The sequence below is a fragment of the Acinonyx jubatus genome, chromosome A1, assembly GCF_027475565.1.
Source record: "Acinonyx jubatus isolate Ajub_Pintada_27869175 chromosome A1, VMU_Ajub_asm_v1.0, whole genome shotgun sequence".
NCBI classification, from domain to species: Eukaryota; Metazoa; Chordata; class Mammalia; order Carnivora; family Felidae; genus Acinonyx; species Acinonyx jubatus.
The window spans coordinates 190,222,577-190,246,314 of NC_069380.1; the positions used below are offsets into that span (position 1 = coordinate 190,222,577).

Below are 23,738 nucleotides of genomic sequence, written 5' to 3' on the forward strand. Positions count from 1 at the left end.
CTTATGATTCATTCAGACATCTGGCTAATATTCATGGGGTCTCTGCTACATGCCAGACATTGTGCTGGGCACACACGTGGCAAGTTTGCCAAGGCCCTTGTTCTCATGGAGGGGGAGTATGGTGTGCAACCTCTAGGATGGCCCCCGGTGATCCTCGCTCTCTGGAGACACCTCCCTCCCGAATGAGTCACATGAGGACTGAGCCATGTAACCAAAGGAAAACTGAAGAAGTGGTGGTCGTAGAAGACACTGTGGCTTCCACCTTCCTCCGTGGGGTCACTTGCTTTGGGGCACCTGGCTGCCATGTTGTGAGGACACTCGAGCAGCTCTGTGGAGAGGTCTAGGTGGTGAGGAGCTGGGGCCAACGTGCCAGCCAAGCTGAGTGAGCCATCTTAGAAAGGGATCTATCAGGCCCAGTCCAGCCTTCAGATAACCATGGCCCTGGCTGATACCTTGACCACAACCTCACGATAGACTCGAGCAGAAATGTCCTGCTAAGCCACTCCCAAACCCCTGACCTGGTGTGGGTTTGTGTAACCTTGCGATACTGTCTATTACCGTTTGAAGAGGGTATGTTCAGGGGGATTTTTCTCTTGTGGCAGTAGATAATCACTACAGAAAGCCAGTTGCAGATGGTGATGTGTGCTATAAGGAAGCCAAAGCAAGGTAACTGGAGAGACTCATTGCCTGGATCTCTGAGAAGTGATGTTACCTACGCCAGTCAGGGATAGCCTCACTTAGAAGGGAAAATTAGATACAATACTTAGATAATGAGAAGGTAAAAGTAACATAAGGATCTGAGGGGTGAGAGAACAGGTGGAGAGAAAAGCAAGTGTAAAGGCCCTGAGGTAGGGCCAGGCTTGGTTGGCTTAATCCCTGAATGGAGGAAGCCAGAGGCCTGGAGCAGGAGCAGAGGTGGGCGGGGAGGTCAGAGACAATCATAAGGGTCTTGCAGGGAAAAATAAGGAGGCTTCACCAAAAGTCTTCAGGGAGGGTGATGATATAATCCAATTTCTATTTTATGAAGAGGACTCTGCCTGAGGGGTGGAGAATGGGTTGTAGGGGACAGGTGTGGGGGAGGGAAGGTCCAGAAGCTCTTGGAGATTGAGGCAGGTATGGCTTCGGGTTTGTGGGGGCTGTGGTGATAATGGTAGGGCCCAGCTGCACTCGGGACATTATTGCTAATCTTATTCCCGTGTTTCCTTGTTTGTGAATGACAAGTAGGAGTGGGAACGTCTGTAACCCCAATTCTGTGCAAGAGACTATTTTCTGGGGATATTGGGGATCTGGCTTTATGTCTCAACCAATTCACAGGCTCTAGAAGGACTGCTTTTCCTCCTCATGCACCTGAGGGTCCTCAGTCCCCCATGACCCTCTGCCAGCCACTGTCTCCATCCCACCCCAGATGTGCTGTGTCCCGGGCTTCCTGAAAGGGGACCTGTATGCATGAGGCTGCAGTGAGTGCAAGTGTTGCCTGGAGAAATGCAATTATAGTCTGATCTTGGGGGAGAAAAAAAAAATTGAGCAAGTCAATAGAACAGAATATTGGTCTTGAGATAATGGGCTCCTGATGGTAGATTAATGTCAAGGCCAAGCCAAGAAGTTTATTTTCAAAGCAGGAGATATTGATCAGGCGCCAGCCTCCCATAACAATAACTCTTCCTTTATACAAAATGACTGACATGGAAGCGATGCTCTTGTCTGGCGGGTATCGCCCAGCTTGCCGCTGGGCCGCCCCTGTCTTTTGGGAGGCAGAGTGGCGCTGAACAGATGGGGGACACCTTACCCCACTCTATTTCTGACGGTCTCCTGGGCAGTTGACTAGGCTGGCGTCCAGCTCCCCTGACTCCATATTAAACTCACATTAGCTAACAAGGTTGTGTCTCCAGCTCTGCCTGGCAGGGAACCTTCCTTTATGTAGACAACGATCAATCTCCACATCCTTCTCTTTGCTGTGACCTCTGGTTTCTTTGGCCCTGACCATGCTGGCCATCTGCCTAAAGGTTCCTGAGGGACCAGGGTGACCTTGATCTGCTGAGAGGTTTAAGGCATCCAAAACACCCGCAGATTCCCGAGACGTCCGGAGCCCAGAAGGAGTCCTAGCTTTAGACGATGGGTTTACTCCTCAGCTTTCCTGCCCTTCCCTGAGTGAGAACTGCCTTCAGAGACAGAGATATCTGTTTGTTCAGCTAAAGCTGCTTCCAATTCCTGAGTCCTCTTTGAGCACCTGAACAACCTGAAGAGGTATCTGGCAGGAGCCCAAGACTGGAGGGGACTCTCCCTCCAGGAACACGACAAAAGATGGAGGCACAGAATGGTGTCATGACTCAACCTGGGTGGCCAGAGGTGGTCTTGGATCCCAGGTCCCATGGTTCCAGTCATGGCCCAAGCCACCCACCTGTGCACCTCTAGGGTCCTCTCCTACCTTCCTTCACAACTGAGGCAACAGCCACACAAGACCCATGATGACCATGGCACAGGGGTTATGAGCACACAACCCTCTCCATTCCCAATGCCAACTTGTGCAGCCATGTGACCTGGCACAAGGCATTGACCTGGGGAGCGACAGTCTCCTCACCTGTGACCTGGGCATGGCAGGTCACTACTACCTTGCAAGGCTGCTGAGATGGCATGAGACAGCTCATGAAAAGCACTCAGCTTAATGCCTGACCAAACGTACCAAACGTAACTACGTTAGTCATTTCTGCTTGCAAAAGAACGAGAAATGCCACCACCTTGAAATTATACAGCATTTGCCCTTTTGCCCAACAGCATGTTTTTTTTATCCTATGGCCTGATTTCCTAAATGGAAATCATTCATTTTTGAGAGAGAGAGAAAGAGAGAGACAGAGCATGAGCGGGGAAGGAATAGAGAGAGACAGAGACACAGAATCTGAATGAAGCAGGCTCCAGGCTCTGAGCTGTCAGCACAGAGCCCGATGCGGGGCTCAAACCCACAAACCGTGAAATCATGACCTGAGCCGAAGTCAGACACTTATCTAAGCCACCTGGGTGCCCCATGAAGTTTTTCTAACTTACTTGGTGGCAGAACCTGTAACTGACTGGGAGAATGACAGGGCCAGGCAGGGCTGGGGCACAGTCATGGGGGCACCACTTGGGGCCTGGGTGTCCCAGGGTGTTCTCCTCTCCCCCAGGTATCACACCTGTGGGGAAAGAGTCCAGCTGATGGCAAAAAGAAGGGGGAGCAGCAGCCAGATCACATTTGGCTGGGACCCCATCACATTTGGATGGGGACACACACAGACCACCGAGATGATGTACCTGCAACCCCTCTCTGCTGGCTTCCCTCCCTCCCTTTCTGTCAAGCCCCTTGCCAGCCTCCAAGCCCACAGGGGACACAGCTGCCTGCCTTGGGCGCCGTGTTGCTCTGCCTTGAGGAGTTTGCAAACACCCCGTCAGCTCATCTCTTGGTGCCTTTCTCCCCTGCGCAACAGCCTTCTCACTTCTCATGGAAGCACTGTGCCACCAGACAAGTACAAATCTAATTGTAAAAGCTTGCTCCCTATTCATTTTCACTGCTGCTTTGATTTATTTTATTAGCAAACTTCTTTTGTGTGATGACAGGCTTCATTACAGTGTCTATAAAAGACAATTACTTGCTCTTATCTCCTAAACTGAGGAGGGAAGAAACAAATGGTGATGTGCATCAGAAGACACTCGGGGACCCAGAGACAGTGTGGCAGAAGGGCCCATCCTGTGAGGAAAACATGAGCCAGCAGGGGCCCTGGCGAAACCTCTCTCTGTCAAGGACATGGCTGCCTGGAAACCACCAGGCATGACTGGTCATCCTTCCTGCTGACGGCCAGAAGACATGTCTTTTGCTTTTGGGATCTCGGCTGAGGACCCCTATGGAATTCCAACCCTATTTAGTTGCACTTGGGGGAACATAATATGATAATAGTTGCCACCAATTATTCTGCATTATCTGTGTGCTTAGAAGGTACATAGCGTTCCTGTTATGAACTCCATTCTGGAGTTAAGAACTGAGGTCTAATCCAGGCTCCTCAGCAAGCTTTGTGAGTCTGAAAGCCTCAGTTTCCCCATCTGCAAAATGGGATGAATTATGTGTGCCTGATAGGGCTGCGATGGGACTGGAATGATGTAATTCTGAAGCACAGAGGGCTGTAAGCAATCCGTATAGTGTGATTTGGACACATGGCAGCTGGGGGGCACTGGAGGCAGGCCATGCAGTTCCCCTCAGAGAAGAGATGGCGTCATATCCATGTCTTCCAGAAGTTCACATGGTTTTGAATATATTAGTTTGTTTTGAATAAGATACTGTTTCGGAGAGCTTACCAGCATGAAAGGACCTCACTCACGCTAGGTTGAGATATTTATAATGGTTACTGGATGCAGCTGGTGAAGAGTAGGAAAAAAACAATTTTACTTTATTTTTAAAAACCACTTGAAATACAGATTTGAAGGGGTACATGCACCCTGAGGTTTATAGCAGCATTATCAACAACAGCCAAACAATGAAGAGAGCTGAAATGTCCATCGACTAATAAATGGATAAAGAAGATGTAGTGTGTGTGTGTATATGTATATATATACATATATATGTGTGTGTGTGTGTGTGTATGGGTGTGTATAGGTATATATACATATATACATGTATACATACATATATATACATATATACCTGTACACACACACACATACATATAGTGGAATATTAGTGACCAAAAAGAATGAAATCTTGCCATTTGCAATGATGTGGATGGAGCTAGATGGTATTATGCTATGCAAATGAAGTCATCAGAGAAAGACAAATACCATATTTCACTCATATATGGAATTTAAGAAACAAAACAGATGAACATATGAGAAGGCGGGGAAAGAGGAGAGAGGGGAACAAACCACAAGAGCCTCTTAATGATAAGAGAACAGATTGAGGGTTGATGGAGGCAGGTGGGTGGGGGATGGGCTCGATGGGTGATGGGCACTAAGGAGGGCACTTGTGATGAGCACTGGATGTACCTGATGAGTCACTGAATTCTTCTCCTGAAACCAATATTGCACTGTCTGTTAACTAACTAAATTTTAAATAAAAAAAATAAAAACCATTTGAATTTACTTCTAGGTTAATATATTATTTTATATAATATAGTTTTAAGCACATATGTGTATCTAAATGAATAAATGAAATGTCTAATTCAACAACATCCTTAGGTGTTTATAGACAAGCTGGCCAAAAAATGGGAGGTGGCTGCCTTACACTGGGGTTTTGTTGCTTAAACTAATAAATGAATTTAGTCAAGTTGCAATTTCCCTGAGATGTGACTCATACTTGGGACAGAGCACTTTCATAACCACACAGTCAGAGAGGTCCTATCATACCTTTTACGTGCGAGGAAGCTGAGGCCTTGCGATATAAGTGCCTTCCCCGAGGTCCCTCAGCTCATAAATGGCAGAGTCCAGAGTGGAACTAGGCAGCTCTGAGACCTCCAGGCAGACTGTACCTTCCTGGTTTGATCTTTCTTAAGCCTGGTCCAGACCCTATTATGGTCTTCTGCCAAGACCCCTGTCAGCACCTGTATTGCCTACAGAATGAACGGGCACCCCTGGCTTGCAAATAAGGCTCTCTGCCATCTGTTCTTCTCTTGATCACTTCTGGCCCTCTCCACATCCCCCAGACTCGTGTTGTGGATGCTGAGAACCAGCTGCGGTGCGTTCACTTGTCTGTGGTGTTGGGTGCCGTCCTTCTCTTCCCATCAATAACGCAGCCCATACATTCATTCACTCATTCATTTACACTGGACCTAGTCATTGGGCAGCGTTGCTCTAAAACCCTGTCAGAAGAAATGGAACAGAAACTCTCTGTCAAGGGTGGACCCAATGACCCGAACCTGATGATATAACAGGGGGAAGGTGCTGGGATATGCTGACCAACTGCCAAGCAGTCTACCCATTTGCTCTGTCCTTCCACATCCAAGCCTGAGAACGTTCTTCGTACAAGACCCCACGTATTCATTACCGCCATAATCCTCACCTTTGTGAGCATCAGAATCATCTGAAAAGCTGGTTAAAATACAGACTGCTAGGGCCCCACCCCGAGGGTGTCTGACTCAGCAGGTCTGGGGTGGAGACTGAGAATCTGCATGTCTAACAAGCTCTCAGATGCTGCTGCAAAGGCTGGTCTGAGGACCACACATTGAGGACCAGTACATGCTGGAATAGTGACAACCCCTCTCAGGATAATGGTATTAGCTAGTTCACACAGACAGCCCTGTAAGTTTCGAGTTTTTAGTGCCCTTGTAGATGAGAAGATACGGGTTCAGCAGAAAGGGCAAGTGAGCTGTCCAAGGTCTCACTGAAAGTTCATTCCAAAGCCGGGCCTGGAGCCAAGGTCTTCGGCCTCTGTCTTGTCAGCCTCAAAGCTCTTTCCACTCCTGTCTTCTTGTAACTGTAGCCTGACTGCATCAACCATAACAATGCAAACATTAACAGCTACCATTTATTGATCATTTATTACATGCCAGGCACTGAGCTAAGGTTTTAACACAGTTTGACTAACATCACGTTCACACCCATGCTATGAAGTAAAGATTATTCTATCCCCATTTTACAGCTATGAAGTCCAGAGAGATTAGGCCACTTCCCCAAGGTCACACAGCAACCAGCTAATCAAGTCTGCACCAGAACCCAGGGGGTTTGATTCTGAAGGCCATGTACTTCATCTGATGGTGTTCAATGGTGTTCTAACATGAGGGTTCTGGTCAGAACAGCTACCACTTACTAAGTGCCTCCTTTTTGCCTGGCTCTAAGCCAGATGAATGTTTCATGCCATTTAGTTCTTAGAACAAAGCTCTGAAGAAGTTATTATCTCCATTTTTAGCAACGAAAGATGGAGGCATGGACACAGGTATGTGTTGGTTGGGAAGCCATGGATGACAGATGACCCTTGGGCCTTTGAGCCACCTTCCTGGAGGAATGGTGGTAGATGCAGGCCTCCACAGACACATTCATGGAATTTCAAAGGGCTTGCTGAGAGTCATGAGCAGAATGCTCTCCCTGCTCCCAGCAGGCAGCTCTTGGGAAGCCTGGGCACCTGTAGCCAGGAGGAAAATGCTGCACGCGGCAGAGCACGTTTGCGGCATCCTCGGATAGCTTAGCCAAAGAAAGAATTAGCACCAGGTTCTCAGCAGCAACTCTGCAGCTGGTCTGAGTCAGGTGGGGGGGGGGGGTGGGTAAGTGATGGGATGGGGGAGGTATTGCCATGCAGGTCCTTGGATGGTAGCCCCAGATCACCTTCTGCCCCTTGGGCTGGCCTCTGGAAATCATTTTTCCCTCCTGAGCAGCAACGCAACTCCCCTCGGGGCTGGTGCTGACTTTTGCACCCTTCCTGTAAAAAGGGCCTCTGTCTAGGCTGGGCCCACCTTTCCTCCACCCCTCCCACTGGTGGAATGAGTTTAGAGTCAGGACATCTGGGATTTAGCTCCGGCACTGCCACCTTCTAGCCGAGGGACCCTGGTCCAGTCACGGAACCATTAAGGGTATCAGGCCATTACATCACCTGTACCCAGTTTCCGGTGTGCTCCTGCCTTCTTTTCACACTATTTCACTTACTCCTCCTGATGACGCCATGAGTTTTACAGAAGGAAAGCCTGAGAGTTTTCTCATTTAAAATCTGCCCCAAAGCTGCAGCCTGAGACTGGGTTGGGCTTTGACAGCTACGTCAAACAAAGCAAACCTAGGGGCCCTGATACCTCCTGCCTCTGCTGGGATGGGTTTCCTCGTGGAACAAGACTGTCCCCTGTCCCCTCATGTGGCATTTCATGACTCCCTCGCTCACATGGACCTGCCCCATGGGACCCTCAGGGAGGAGCCACTGCCTCCTCAGGCCCACCCTGCAGAGCTACGCTCCGTCCTTCCCTGGGGTGTCCTCGCTGTCACTCCCTTCTCTGGAGGCCTCCCTTGGCGGGGGGTGGTGGTGGTGGACTCTCATGCCTGAACTTGCAAATGGCCCAAACACAGCACTGGGATGTATATGGTGGGGCAGGGGATGCTGGAAGGGCTGAAAAACCATTTTTCCTTCTTAGTTTAAAAAAAAAAAATCTTCTTTCTTTCTTTATAGAAGTGATATGTACTTATGATGAACATATTCATTGTTATAGAAATAGTAGAAGGGGACAGCTGCACCCTGGAGTCCTCCCGCCCGCCCCCCCCCCCCCCCCCGACGCCACAAGGAACAGGACGCTTTCATGGCGTGCTGGGTCAGAGCACAGGCTCAGTCTGAAATACCGGCTCCAGCCGTGTGAGTTTGTGGAAGTGACTTAACCCAAGCCTCAGTTTCCTCATCTACAACACGGAGAAAGTGAGAGCACCGCCTCGGGTGTCTCATGAAAATTAAATGACCATGCATGTAGAGTGCCGTGCACACAGCCTCACACATTACTGGTGTGAGTGACCAGCAAACACCAGCTGCTAGAAGGATACTCTCAGGGTTTTTGTTTGCTGGTTTGCCTTCATCATATATTTAAACACCAAACATGGGATCATATTATATATATACACAATTTTTCATTTCTTTTTTTTAATTTTGAGAGATAGAGACAGAGCATGAGCAGTGGAGGGTCAGAGACGGAGAGAGAGAATCCCAAGCAGGCACAGAGCCTGACATGGGGCTTGAGCCCACGAACCCTGAGATCGTGACCTGAGCTGAAATCAAGACATGCTCAACCGACTGAGTCACCAGGCACCCCGATACTATTTTTCATTTCTGTTTAAACGTAACTTTGGAGGCATCTGGTCTTTTAATATCATATTCCATTGTTTAGATGTGCTTTTATTTATTCCCTAAGGATGTACATTTGGGTCCTGTCAATCTTCCCCCGTTGTAAGTAAGGCCTCAACAAATAACTTCTACCCAAATCTCTGCTCATCTTTGCAGTTGTCTCCCTTGGATAAACTCCTGGGTGTGGAATTTTGGGTCAAAGAATGTGCTTGCTTTGGTACATAACAGATTTAGCCAAATTGCTATTAACAAGAGGTATCCACTTACACCACTGCAAAGCCCACACCTTTCTCATGCCAGCTCATCCGTACTGTCCGGTGGAAGCATCCTGTCTCCTGGATCTCAGAGATGAAGATGTCCTAACCCTGCCTCCTAAGGACACGGTGCAGTCCCCTTCCTGGCTCGTTCTACTGCCACCACCTCTAATCCAAACCACGCTTGCACCTGTGTAAGTCAAGGGACTTTCGCCACAGCATCGTATCCGATCCTCTCTCACGGGGCAGGTAGGAAAGCTGTATCAGCACTGTCTGGGATGTGAGGGCCAAAGAGGTCAAGCGATTGGTCCAGGATCCCCAGATGGATGAACAGATGGATGGAAAGCCAAGATGAGAAGCCAGTGCCCTGCCTTCTCATCGAGTACCCTTCCCACAACACCACCACTACCAAAAGGTGTTGAGGTAAGTCTAGGAAGAGCGGGGCAAAGGAAGTTTTATCAGATACAAATTGATGCCACTAACAGTTATTTAAAACACCTACTGTGGGCCACACACTGGGTATAGAAATGGCCTCCAGGGAACTCAGAGGCCAGTGGGTAAGACAGGTCACCCGTTGGGTCACAATTAACATGAGGAATTCAGAGCTAAGCCAGGAGTAATGTTGGGGTGGAGCCTCGTTAGCACAGGCAGCTCAGGTAAGGCTAAGTGGGGGCCTCTCAGACTAAGGAAAGGCATTTCCAGAAGAGTGAACAGTGCCTGCTTCCAAAGGAGCCTGGGGCTTGTGAGCAGCTCCATATGGCTGTGCGGACACATCTGTCTGTGGTCTGCCCTGCCCCACATTCATTCCCCTTCTAGAAACAATGACTGGGCTTTCGTTTGGGGAACCAGCTCATCTCCACTTTCCGGTCTCCAGGATGGACATGTGACTGCAGCTGACCAATCAGAACATGGCTCAGGGATGGGCAAGGAACCAGCAGGCCAGTGAGAATCACCTTGGGGACTTCTTTTTTTTTTTTTTAATTTTCTTTTTAACGTTTATTTATTTTTGAGACAGAGAGAGACAGAGCATGAACAGGGGAGGGGCAGAGAGAGAGGGAGACACAGAATCTGAAACAGGCTCCAGGCTCTGAGCTGTCAGCACAGAGCCCGATGCGGGGCTTGAACTCACAGACCGTGAGATCATGACCTGAGCCGAAGTCGGACACTTAACCGACCGAGCCACCCAGGCGCCCCTCACCTTGGGGACTTCTACAGGAAGGATGGGAAAGATAAACTCTCTTTCCAGTGGGATGCTGGGTCCACAGAGAGAAAGCCTGACCTGAACAGGAAGCCAACCGAGATGAAAGTTGTGCCAAGGGACAGAGAGAGACGGAGACCGGATGAGATGGGTTAGTCTCTGGATCCAGCCAGGCCTGGAGGGTCTGCCCTGGAATTTCAACTGTGTGAGCCAACTGATTCTGATTTTTGCCTTCAATCGGATGACTAGGGTCATCTGTAACCAAGAATGCAGACTAATGCAATGCGTTAAGAGGATGGAGGGTGGAGAAATGAGCAGGGGTCAGCTCACAGAGGCAGGTACAGGCGGGCTCTGGAGTTAAAGATTTAACCTGCCGCCAGAACTGGGAAGATTCTAACCGCCAAACAGGAGAACTTCCACGGTATGACTGTGCCTTTTGGAAACAATATGTCTCCTGGCTGAGTGTGTCGGGGTGGGGTGGGGGGATCAATGACTCTTCCAGAAATTTCAGAGCCTTAGAATACCTTTTCTAGGGTTTTCCCATCAGGATAGATGGCCTAGTCTGGAATTGGAGCCAAATTATTAATTCATCAGTCCTGATGCCACATATCAATTTATCTTAATTTCTGAAAATGCACTCAGGCCTTTCAGACCAGTCTCTTTTGTCCATCACCAGGAAGAAAGGGCTCTTAGCAGAGATTAAGCGGAGGGAATATGGCCCTTTGAAAATGCTCCGCTCTGGCTGAAATGAACACCCACATTTCAGGGAGGCGTCTCTGGCGGATGAATGGGCTTGCCTGTCTCCTCCGCACTGTGGCAGGCTTTCCACAGGGGCTCGGGAGACAATGCACAGGCAGATGGACCGCCACAGGCTCTGGGAACCCATGTTCTCAAAGCCAGGACAGAGAAAACTGAGGGAGGAAAGTCTCCCTTCCAGACCTGGGAGCCTCCTCATTACGCAGAGCCCTTTCCCCTTGAGAGTGAAGGACATTAATTGGATCAAATGGAAACAGGAGCCAGCCGCCTCCCCCCCTCCCAGACGAGAGATTTCCAATATGGCTTCATTACCAAGTCTTTTGTAAATAAACTGTGTGGAGAAAAATGCCATTTGTTCTGCTGTAATTGCCTGATGAGCATCATTAGATAGGTCTTTGAAACACACAGAATGAAATCATTTTGGGTTTGGGAATTCCTTTGTGCAACTCCTTCTCCATTCACTATTCTCCACAGAGGGTGTTTCTGAAGGGGGACTTCTTGACCACGGAGGCTGGTTTCTGGCCAGCGATCTACCTGCTCTGAGTGTGTCACAAACACGTATTTATTCAGTGCCTCCTCAATGTCAGGCAATCCTTTCGGTACCTGGGACACAGCAGTGAGTGAAACACACAAACAATCCTACCCTATCGAAGTTGACATTCTGGTGAGCACTCAGAACACAGGTGTGCCCATTTCTGGGCACACTTGGCAGAGAACTTGATAAATCAAGTTTGCTCGATGGCTGTATTGACAAACTGTGAAGTTAAAAGTCCTTTGATTCCTTGTGTGTGATTGCACCGTACCCATAAGGATGCGACATTTGGAAAGCTAGACTGCACCGGGCTACGGATACCCAATGACATCTGTGCCATCACCTGCCAGACCTGCACCCATGGCAGACATCACTCATCAGTTACCACCCTCGTTCTGATCAGCTTGGATGCAGCTTCGGAATACATATCAACACCGCGCTGGGTCGCCCCTATCCCAGAGCAGGTCAGAGATGGCTGGGAGAGGAAATCTATTTGCTACTTCTCACTTAGACGGTCATTAATTCACTTCACTGAGAGGCTGTAGAATATCCCAGTAAATTAAGAACGAGCCCAGGAGGAGGCAAAAACAGAAGAAAGGGGGGAAAGACCATTGCCAACTTCTCAGGCTAGTTTCCCTCTCTAGTGTTCTCTCCTGTCCCTGAAGAGGCCCAGGAAACGTGGCAGGTCACAACGCAGGCTTTGCAGTCAGGGCCCCCTGCGGTCAGGTCCTGGTTCCACTATTTCCACCTGTGTGGGGCCTTGGGCTGAGCCCCTCGTGTCTTCCTGTGAAATGGGTATAATGATGACACCGCTCTGCTAGGGTTGCTGAGAGGATTAAAAAGGCCAACACGTGTGAAGGGCTTGGCATAGGGTCCTGTCAGCTCCGAGCAGGGCTGAAATTCAGCTGTTGTGGACCAGAGCTGACACAGACTTGTGTCTAACTGGTATCCGCTCTGACTGGTTGGTGCCTGGGCCGCCATCGCCATTAAATACTTTGAACACCAACCCTGGACGCGAGTGTTGGTTAGGTTAGGGGCTGGTCCCCTTCGGGGAGACAACTTCAGAACTCTGGAAGCAAAACAGACACAGACCGCCCTTCAAACCCAAACAATGTTTTTGGTCGTTCTTGAGTTCTTTTCTTGCTACTCAAGAATTTATGTTCCCTAGTTCTGAACTGCTCAACCAGAGGTGTACATGGTGATGGCAATGATGTCGATAACGAACATAATCTTTGGGACGTTGTTAGGAAGCACCCAACTGTCATGGTCGCATTTAATCCTCTGAACAACCCCGTGAAGATTCAAGTATCATTAAGCAGATTTTGTGGCAGCACAAACCGAGGCTTAGTGAGGTGAGCCTTCCTTGTCTGAGATCACACAGTCTGTTGGAAGTGGCAGGGCCGGGATCTGACCCCAGCACTGAAGTCTCAATCATGGTGTCCCGCCTAAAAAGTTGATGCCCGATTCGGGGGGCATCAGGGTTGTGTATTCACAGGGCTCGGCCCAGTAGTGGTGCCGCTGGCCATCCCTCGCGGGCTGGGGGTATGCCCTTCCAGGGGCCCTGGGGATGCAGATGCAGACCCTGGCCAGACATAAGGGGGCACGGGACAAGCTAAGCCTCCCCTCAGAGGGACCGAGCCTCTGTTCGTCACCTGAGACCAATATGGAATCCCACAAATGAAGGGGAGGAAGTGGCCCCAGAAGGGTGGGTGGCTAACTAGTAACCACCACGTCCTCAACTACCATTGTCAGCAAGCTTCTACAGCACATGGGCTGGTCTGATAGAGTAAATATTTACTCACTGGATCTTGAATAGTTTCTACCCATTTTTAATTGCTGGCTGTGTCCCCGGGTTGCATGTTAAACACTTCTAAGATATTATCTCGTTCGCTCTTTGCAATAGCTCTGGAAGATAGGTAGTATTATTATTCTGTCATTTCAGACGAGGAGAGAAAGCTAATCTAAACTTGCCCCAAATCACACAGCTCCTGAGTGGTGGAACTGGGATTTGAACCCACACTTTTCTGACTCCACAGCTTGAGCTCCTGACCACTGGTCTCTACGGCCAACTCCAGCAGTGGTGGATACAGAGAAAGCACACTTGAGAGGGGTGGCCACGACCCACTAAGGCTAACTGGGAATCTGCGAGGCCACGGGCCATCCCCAAAGCACAGCATCCCTCCAGGCCTGTGTGTCCCACTTACCCCGGCTTCTCTTCCCCCCTGCTGGTTTGCTGGACACCTCACTGGGAGACACCACCTTTACTGGAAGCAAGACCTGTCTTATTCCAACACTGCCATCCTAAGAAGGGGACGACGTTAAGGTAAATGGCAGTCAGAGCTTAGCAGCCTAAGGAGACACCCCACGTCCACTATACACACGCAAGAAGGAGTGGCCCATGGCCTCTGACTTGTCACCTGAGGAGCAGGGGCTGCTGAACCCTGAGCATCCAGAGTCTTTCCAGGCTCAGAAAGCCAAGGGGGTGTGGCAAAGAAGGGGCCTTCCGAAGAGCCGGCTCACCTTGAATGAGATTTCATACTGCTCCCCTCCCCAGATCTCCAGGCCTGGGTCGTACCCACCCAACTCCCAGAACCATTTCCGATCCACAGCGAACAGTCCACCGGCCATCACGGGAGACCTGTCAGGGAAGAAGAGTGTGGTGTGAGGACAAAACGTCCCGGCGGCAGGCTCCGAGTGCAAGCTGACACTGCTATTCCCCCGGGGAAGGTACTGCACACTGCCCCAAGGGCACAGCCTATGTGTCTAGCAGGGAACCCAACACCCCTCCAAGGGAGGGCCCAGGCTGTCTTCTTTCTCGGCCATGACTTCCCTTCTTAAATACTGCATTTTAACCAAACGGATCCAGAGCTCCTTTCCACGGTCACTTGTGAGAGGAAATCACAGTAACGTGCGCCTTGCAGCGGCATGGTCTATGCCTCTCCAGTGCTCCCCCGGGTTAAATGGTCTGAATCGGGTCCCTCTGGGCCTGTCTGCGCAGTATAATCTCTTAGATGACAAAACACGCAGCTGTCTGGGCCCTACCCCAGACCTAGGAAGCTATCCCTGGGCGGTGGAGTCTAGGAATGCGTGTTTTCAAACAGCCTCCTTGGATGAGCGCCCTCAGGCTGCCCAGCACTGGACAGGAGTTCTGCTGAGAGTTTGCAGAGGAAGACACAGCTTCTGCTCTTTCACGTAAACTGGGCTAAGACGAACTCTGCACATTCACTGTCTCATTACCCACTGAGCGCCAGCTGAGCCGTAGATGCTGGAAGAATGTGCAGGTAAATCAGAGCTGGCCTGGGACTTTGGGGGATGCTAGTGTGGCCGGGCAGCTGCCTCTCAGGACAGAAGGACCCAGAAGATGGATGGGAGGTACCAAGGGCCTCTGGGAGGTGCAGACGGCACTAAAGGAACATGGAAAGAGCGAGTGTCTGCCACCAGGTTTTGGGAGTGAGGAGAGAGGCTGGGGCAAGAGTCAGGGAGGGGTGCTTGGGGTGGTGGCATTTGAGGTGGGTTTTGTTTGGACAAGTGGGCAATGAGGGGAGAGGAAGGTACCCTGGAGGGGAAAACCACAGGAGCAAGGGCACAGAGATGATAAACGGGGCAGTGCCACGGGTAACAAGTCATCACAGCATCATGCCAGGCCAAGGGCAGGGGTGGCATGCTGCAGCCTGCCTGGGTCCCCCTGGTGCCTCACACGGGGCTGGCACCTGAGGGGCCGCTGGTACTCGCTGAGTGACAATCTCGCAGAGTGACCATGTCCTTGTCTGGCTCCACTGGAAGACTCCAGACCCTCAAACCAAGGAACATTCCAGCAGCGAACTCCACGCCACCTCCTGGCCTTGGGAACTGCAGGTTCATGGGAATTGGGCTGATTTAAGAAGAACTTAGCCGACCCACATGCCTCCCATGCTTCATGTAGCAGATGAGCCTTGACAGCATGGCAGGGACTCCTTTAAAAGAGGATCCCCTTGAATATTCACTGAGGGCTTGAATGTGGCAGGTGGTTGACTGAACTGATGATTTAATAAAATGACTGCTCCTTGAATTGACCTCATGAGGTGGGCCTCATCCTTATCATCCCATTGACACGTGTAGAAACCGGAGCACAGACCGGGAGGTAACTTGCTCCAGGCTTCACAGCTACTAAGCAGGATTCGAATCTCTAATCTATGCCAGAGCTCACACCCTCAGGGCCACAAAACTCTGTCTCCTATCAGGGAGGAGCCATGGAGAGGCAGGTGATGAGTGAAAAGGACAGGGGAACAGGGATGGGGAAACTGTCACTCCACTCTCCTTTACCTTTGGTGGGATGTGAGATGAAGTGTTTAACCACTGAACCCCGTATCGCCCGCTGCAGCGACCAAGGGCCACATGCGGCTACTGAACACTCGGAATGGGACTACTCTGAATTGAGTTGTGCTGGAAGTGTAAGGTAGACACTGATTTCCAACACTTACTGTGAAAAAAATAATAGGTCTCATTAACCATTTCAGGGATGCCTGGCTGGCTCAGTTGTGGGGCCTGCGGCTCTTGGTGTCGGGGTTGAGAGTTTGAGCCCCACACTGGGTGTAGAGATTACGTACACATAAAATCTCAAAAAAATAATTTCCAAGTGTTGGTTACATGTTAAAGTGAGACTATTTCAGATATACTGGGTTAAACAGAGTATATTACAAAAATGAATCTTACCTGCTTCTCTTTACCTTTTTTTATGTGGCCACCAGGAAATTTAAAAGTATTTTTGTGGCTCCCCTGATTTTCTACTGGATGGTGCTCATTTAACATCTCAAAGCCTGTCCCCACATCTACACAATGAACATGTAGCTACATTTCCTAGCTCACATTGCTGTTATAGTTCTGAAAGTACCCAGTACTATGAAACATACGGTGTCTAATATCAACTTTCCTTTGTCTTCTGGAGATGGTGGGGTTTGGGTTTTTTGGCTGGAGCCATACACTGCCTGGAGAGGCAGGGAGCGTTTCTGAGCCAGGGCTTCGTGGGAAATCAAACCCAAGACTCTGCATGCGGAAACCAGCCTGGGCGGGAGCCCGGGGCAAGGACCTAGGAGCTGCGGTGGAGCAGGGAGAAGATCAGCCTTAAGGCATTTTGGATGCAGGATGCTGGCCTCCAGAGGGAGGCCTCTCCTCCAGCCCCATCTATTTCCTGCCCATGTTCAGCAAGAACAACAACAACGGTTCTGAGGTCTAGTGTCTACCACTCACTTTACCGACATCATCTCCAGCTCTCACAAAGCTCTATTAGGCCCCTTTTCAGACGGAGAACTCTGGAATTCAGAAGAGCGACATACTCTGCTCAAGAGCATGCGGTTACTAAGCGGATGAGCTGTGGTTCCAACCGGGGTTGGCCCCCCAAGCCCATGTCCTTCAAACATCATTCTGTTGCCCTGGGCCTGCGGATTGTTCACTTGCGGGCACCGTGGAGCGGTGTGCAGGAGATGACCAGGATTTTTCTAGTGGCCTCTCTCCTGGGTTTTGTCCAAGTACAATACAGAAAAGATACTTTTGGAAAGAATCGGAAGATACAAAGGATGGAGGGTCCCTCGGGAAGCATCTAGACCAGTGGGTCTCAACTGTGACCACACAGTTCGAATCGCCTGGGAGCTTTAAAGACTATTGATGCCTTGATCCCATCCCAGACTCTGGTGTGACTGGTCTTGGGTGGTAGGTGGCCTGGTGGGTTTTGTTTGTTTTTATAAGCTCCCCAGGTAATGCCAATGTGCAGCCAGGGTTGAGAGCCACTGCTGCAGGGCAGGCCCAACCCCTTCAATATCCAGGTGAGACGACTGCGGCCCTGGAGGGACAGGGTGGGGGGCGGGGGGGGAACTACTGGGGCCTCTGCTAATAAGCAGCCACATGACCTGGCCTTACCCTCTCCTCATCCTGCAATGAGGAAGATGAACGTGCCGAGACCCATCCACATAGGGCCCACGACTAAGCTTATGGTACTGGTTCAAACCACAGGGGGTTCTGGTTACCCTGAAAATTCTGTTCTCTGGAGTACCCCATTCCGACCTCAGCCTCTGCTGTGTGTCACCTCGGGCAAGTCTCATGTCCTCCCTGAGCCACAGGGTCTGTGCCAGTCAAGGGTGGAGGATTCCAATTACACCCTGGGGCTCTGTTGTGAGGGTTGTGTGCGGTCATGTCAGCTGGGACTGCTCTGCCGGCTCAGCTCAGATGTTGGCTACTCCTTTTGTTGGTATTACTCTCCAAGAACTCGGGGCAACTGGGGCCTCGGGCGTGCGGAGGGTGCTAACTGCATGATGTCGTCTTGGGTTCTGACAGTAGTGGTTGGCCATGTTCAGGAGACCAGAGGTCAGGGGAAGAACACGGACGTCTGACCTGCTCAAGCGGCACGGGGCTCCACCCATGCCCTCTGCCCTCAGCTCATGCAACTCCCTTTGCTCAGCCACCTTTTATTTCCCTGAACAAGCGGGGCCTCTTTGCCCCTCTGAGCCCTCCCTTGGGCCCACAGCATCAGAGGCTCTCCTCAGGAACCGCGGTGTGCCCTGTGCCCATGACGATGGCCGAGCTGCCAAAAGACCCCTTTCTCAGGTGGGGAGTGTGAGGCGCAGGGAAGCTGGAGTTCACTGAGGCTAAACTGTGGTTAGGCAGGTGTGGATAATGGCCTCCCAAAGAAGCCAATGCCTAATTCCTGGAACCTGGGGACATGTCACCTTACACAGCAAAGGGACGTTGCAAATAGAATTTAAGTGAAGGATCTGAGATGGGGAGATTGTCCTGGCGGGCCCAATGTAATCACAGGGGTCCTCATATGTGAAAGAAGGAGGCAGGAGGGTCAGAGTTAGAGAAGGAGATGTGATGATGAAAGCAGGTGCTGCAGAGAGATAGTTGGGGGAGGGGGGGGTGGGAGAAGGAGGGGGAGTGATGGCAGAAGGAAGGAGGGGGAGACTTGGACATGTTAGGTTACTGGCTTTGGAGACGGAGAAGGTGGGACACCTGGGTGTCTCAGTGGGTTTAACGTCCCACTTTGGCTCAGGTCATGATCTTGCGGTTCCTAAGTTTGAGCCCTGTGTCGGGTTCTGTGCTGACAGCTCAGAGCCTGGAGCCTGCTTTGGATTCTGTGTCTGCCTCTCTCTGCCCCTCTCCCGCTCAGCTCTGTCTCTGTCTCTCTCTCTCTCAAAAAAACGATCATTAAAAATATTTTTTTGAAGATGGAGAAAGGAGCCACGAGCCAAAGAATGTGGGCAGCCTCTAGAAGCTGGAAAGGGCAAGCAAACCGACTCTTCCCTAGAACCTGCCTACACCATGCATTTAGCTCAGTTAGACTCCTTTTCACACTTCTGACCTCCAGAACTTTAAGAGAATAAATCTGTGTTGTTTTAATAAGCCAGTAAATTTTGGGTAATTCATAATTGGGAAACTAATACAGCAGAAGACTGGACTTTGGCTTTGTACCCAAAGGTCTTTCCACATCTCTAGGAAGGGAGCCAGAGTGGCTCACAGGGCAGCACAGGAGGAGCCCCAGAGAGACACGGGCTCTAATTCTGGCCTGGTACTGACTCACTGTATAAGTGAGGCCCCCCCTTGTCCTGGAGCCGCAGTCTCCCCATTTGCAAGGGACTGGAGTCCATTACCTGTAGGTCCCCCCAGCTTTCACATTCTAGGATGTTACGGGTCCACTCCACACATTGACCCCTAAACTTCTACCGTGGGACAAGCTGCCATTTCCTAACACTTCCAAGAGGGCCTAGCTGAATGATGGGACAGCTGTCTCCAGGGGCAGACAGACCTGCAGGTGCACCCAGCCTTTACTGCTTCATAGCTGTGAGACCTGGAAAAGGTGCTTAACCTCCTGGAGCCTTGGTGTCCTCACTTGGAAAATATGGATAATAATTTTTACTACGTATGGTTGTTGGGGATTAAAAAGGATCAGCATGTGATATGCTCAGCACTGTGCCTGGCATTTAGAAAGTGTTCAGCAAGGGGTGGTGGTGTTGATGCTGGTTCTTGCTGACCACGGGGTGCTAGGCTTGAGGGAGAGAGCAACTCTGTTCACCCCCAGCTGGCAGGAACACCGCACAGAGGTGGCCAGCTGGGAGGGCCCTGAGCTGAGGCTCTGAGACAGCCTGGGAGGAGCTGTGCTTCCGGTTGGGGATGTTTGCCCTGGTTCCCCTGCAGTGGACTTTTAGGGGGAGGTGGTGGTCCCGAGTAGGGTGTGTTGGCGAGGGGTCACTAGGTCAGCCACTGGGACCAGCCCAGGTCACTTGTACTTACTCAAATGGGTCGCTTGGGTCAGCTTTCTGAAGTTCTGGAGGAATCGGTATCCGCTTATAGTACATCTCCCAGTCAAAGGCGCCCCGCATGGCATCGCCCGCCTGCGTTTCGTACCGAAAGTCATCGTGGTCGATCACGTCAATCATCGGGCACACAATGGTCTTGCGGTTCCGGGCGATGCGGTCTGAAGAAGCCAAGAGATGCCCATTACGGAGGCAGGACAGGGCAGCAGCTAGGTCCACGACCCTGCTCTGCAGCTTACTCGCATTCTTAATGTGTTCCCTGAGTGACTTCTCCGAATGCTTGAGTTTGAGAATCCCAAGAGCAAGGGAGAGGGCAGGCTTTAAGAAAGATGGACCAGGGCTCCCGTCCCAGTCCTGCTACCTGCGAGCTACATAAACAATGTCTCTGAGCCCCAGTGTTCTCCTCTGTGAAATGGGGAGAAGAGGTTCAGCACCACAGGCTGGTAGGAGGACGGGATATGACGACAGTTCGAGGTATCCAGCACGGTCGCCTGTAATGGTCAGCGCCATTGCAGAGAGAGATTAATTTCCTTCTGGGAGGGCTCCTGTTCTGGCCCTGTCAGGCTCCGCATTCTGGGTCCTAAGCTTGACTCGTGGCCGAAGTAGCCAGGCACGCCAGCTCCTCAAAACTTCTCAGCTATGGTCAGTGAACAAGTGGTCCTCCTTGCGAGAGGGTTTAGCTCGCTTTTTCCAACAGCCAGAACTACTGAGGAGGGCATGTACTATCCCACGAACTCCTCCTGACTGATGTACAAGCAAAGCCTGGCAAACCTCTGCCCTGCAGGAATGCTACAGGCTAGGTGATTCAAGATGGCAAGGGCAGTCCCTAGCCAGATGGCTTTTTACGGTCCCCATTAAGCCAGGGAGAAGCTGATTCTATACAACGCACTCTGCCCAACCTACCAACCAGAATTTTAAGCTTTGGTTTGTTCTGTTCTTCGATGTTCCTTCTGCCAAGAAGCCGTGGCTGCAGCTTGGGGGTGCCAGTGATAAAGGGGCCAGTGGGCTATGCTGGGGTGCCTGGCTGCTTGGGCCAGCAGTCAAGTTCAAGGGTGGGAATGTGGAGTCTGGTACGGCCAGTGTAGGCTGGCATCTGCCTGGGGCTTGGGCTTCATCAAGTACTTTTTTCTTCCAGGAGAGAAAGCAGCATTCTTGCCCTTTCCTAAACTGCAAGACAACAATCCATAGATGGGTCATTAAATTGATCGAGTGTGTGTGTGTTTGTGTGTGTGCATGTGCATGTGTATAATGAACCAGGAAAGAATATTGAATGTCAGGGTGCATTCCACCTGATAAGAAAAAGTACTTTTTCAGGAAACAGGTTTCCGTTATATTGCATGGGTGTGTATCTGTGTCCTGGATTGAGATGTCCAATGTATTTCTAACTGTGGCACATTGGTTTAAAAAGTCTGAGAAGTGCTGCTTTCGGCAGTGTGCCCTCTGGGCTACCAGTGCCCGATGTACCCATGGTGTGTTTAAAAAACTGCCAGGGCTGCTCCTGCCCCAGGTGCACTGAATCAGAACCTGTGGGGGCAGAGCTTGGGTCTGCCTTGTGAACAGGCTCCCTAGGGGTTCTAATGAAGTCGAAGAAACTTCTCCAGGGAAAGATCTAGAGAGGGGCCTCCCTTCCTAATTACAATTATTCACGCCCATGCAGGGGATTTCACTTCTGGAGAGGCTCTGGGCTGTGGCTCTGCTGCAGGCTGGCTGAGAGCGGGAGGTGTGAGGGGTCAAGGCTTAGCATCAGAGAGGCAGCATTCCAGGGTGCTGCGCTCACTTGGGGACAGAATGCCCAGGTCCCAACCCTGGCTTTGTCACCTACAAGCAGTATAACCTTGACATAGGTTATCTGATGCCTCTGAAACCTCGCTTCCCTGCCGACAAAATGGAGGACGACAGCACCTGTCTCATGGGGTTCCTGTGAAGACTGAGGGGGACGGTGGGGCCAAGATGCTTAGCTCAGACTCTCACACATTCACACATCCCATTAGTGCTCCGCGGACATTGCTGTGACCAGGATTGCTGAAAGAAGCTCAGAATCTGAGCATCTTCCTCATTCTCTTTGCTCTTTAGTTTTCTCATTTGTTCTACGTGGATAATAAGGCCTGGCCTGTCTACATTCCCATGTAACTGTCAAATTCAAAAGTGGCTGTGGCCTAAAAAGCCAAGGGACTAGCAGAGCCATGATGATGATGATGATGATGATGATGATGATGATGATGATGGCAGAAATGAGGATAAACAGTGGCTTTCCTTTGGGGGGCTGAATCCTTCTCTCTGGCTCAGGAATTCCTCATCTGCACAGAAGGCAGAGAGAGCTGTGCATGGAGGTGTTAATGGTTTTGAGACAAAGCCCTGATGTGCTCTGTCGGCTGTTCATATTAACAGGGACAGACTTTTGCATCTACACCATTGGTTCACATTTCTATTGGAAAAAGAAAAAATAAAAAGAGGGAGAATGTTTCCTCCATGTATTCTGCAGATTATGAAAATTACCCTCATATATTTCCATAGAAACAGAGTTAAGGGCTATTTAGACTCCCAGCTCAGCTTTGTGGCCCTCCATTTCGAGTCACTGAATGACCCAACAAATGAATTGTTCCTTCAGCACTATAAATTAGGTGATTTATGGTGAGACTTTTTTCTTTCTCTTTTTCTTTTTCTCTTTCAGTAATGAGAGGCAGATGCAGAGACCTCTTGGTTTAATTAAATACGGAGTTACCAGAAAATCTGGGTTATATCCTTTTCCTAACCCAGTGGGATCCTGGACCCTTGGGATCAGCAGCGTATCATTTAATACTGAAGTTCCATGCTGATCTGCGTTAGAAAACAAATTGGCTGGATTAGCCCATTCAACCGTGTGGGTTTTGCTTTCTGTTCTCACCTCTGCCTGATGGTCTAACCAGTGCTCATCCAAGTGTGGTCCTCGGACCAGCAGTGCTGGCACCACCTGGAAGTTGGTTAGAAATGCAGCTTCTCAGACCCTACCCCAGACCTCTCCAATCAGAAACTCTGGGGTGGGGTCCAGCACTCTGTGTTAGTGAGTCTTCCAGGTGATTCTGACACAGGCTCAAGTTGGCCCTGAACTACAGTCTCCTTTGCTTCCTGAGCTTTCTGTTATGGTGAGCATCCCCATTCATTTGTGAGTTTTAATTTCTCCCTGGATTGATAACGCTTCTCCAATCTGTCTCTGGCCTGTCCCTCACCTGATTCCCAGTCTCAGTAGGACATTTCCTCTTTGATGTCCACCTGTTAGCACCAGCTCATCACCTTCCACAAATCTGAACTCCGCAGAATTCAGACCTGCTTCTTCAACAAGCTATGAGGCGCCTCACTGCCCAGCATCCAATCCTCTTGTCTCCCTTGTCTCCCTTCTGTCCACATGGCTATGATGGATGACTTCTGGATCATGCTGCCCTGTCCACAGCCCTTTCCTGATAGCTGTTGGAAACTCTCCAGAGAGGAAACGAATTTAGGGAGGCAGTGTGATTTCTGACCATGGACAAAATTTGGGGCCAGAGAGATGGTAACTTTGACACTTATGACCCAAGGGAACAATATTGAGTCACTCAGTATCTCCAAACCTCAGCTTCTTCTACTATGAAATGGGGACACTTTTGACCTGGCATGGTTTTGTGAGGACTGGAGATAATGCTTATCACTTCCCTGGCTCAGTAGCAGGGCACTGAATGTTAACTATTCTAAGTTGCTAGGATAATGTCCCTCCACAATGTGGCTCCTACAGCAGACAGCCTTGACTTGCTTTCCAATAAAACTTGAACTAATCTGGGAGAGGCAATCATGTAACTAGACTGTAGTGTGCTGTAGTACTTTGGGTAAGTCACTTCCCCTCTCAGCTTCCTTCTCTGTAAAACAAAGGGACAGGACTCGAATGGATTTTTAAGGTCTCTGTGAGCATTCCTGAATCCCTCGTGGCACCTGGCATTGGATGGCAGCA

The 23,738-nt window shown here is 50.3% G+C and overlaps 1 protein-coding gene across 4 annotated transcripts in view; it reads right to left on the bottom strand.

The window, feature by feature from the left end:
• The window catches only part of GALNT10 (polypeptide N-acetylgalactosaminyltransferase 10), a 227,281-nt gene that overhangs the window by 23,380 nt on the left and 180,163 nt on the right, over positions 1–23,738 (bottom strand). For all 4 annotated transcript variants that reach the window (XM_027077575.2, XM_053199843.1, XM_053199850.1 and 1 more), the window contains 2 exons: positions 19,758–19,941; positions 14,019–14,136 (listed from right to left, as the gene is read on the bottom strand). In XM_027077575.2, coding sequence (XP_026933376.1) covers positions 14,019–14,136; positions 19,758–19,941 — 302 coding nt within the window. The remainder of the gene's footprint in view (positions 1–14,018; positions 14,137–19,757; positions 19,942–23,738) is intronic.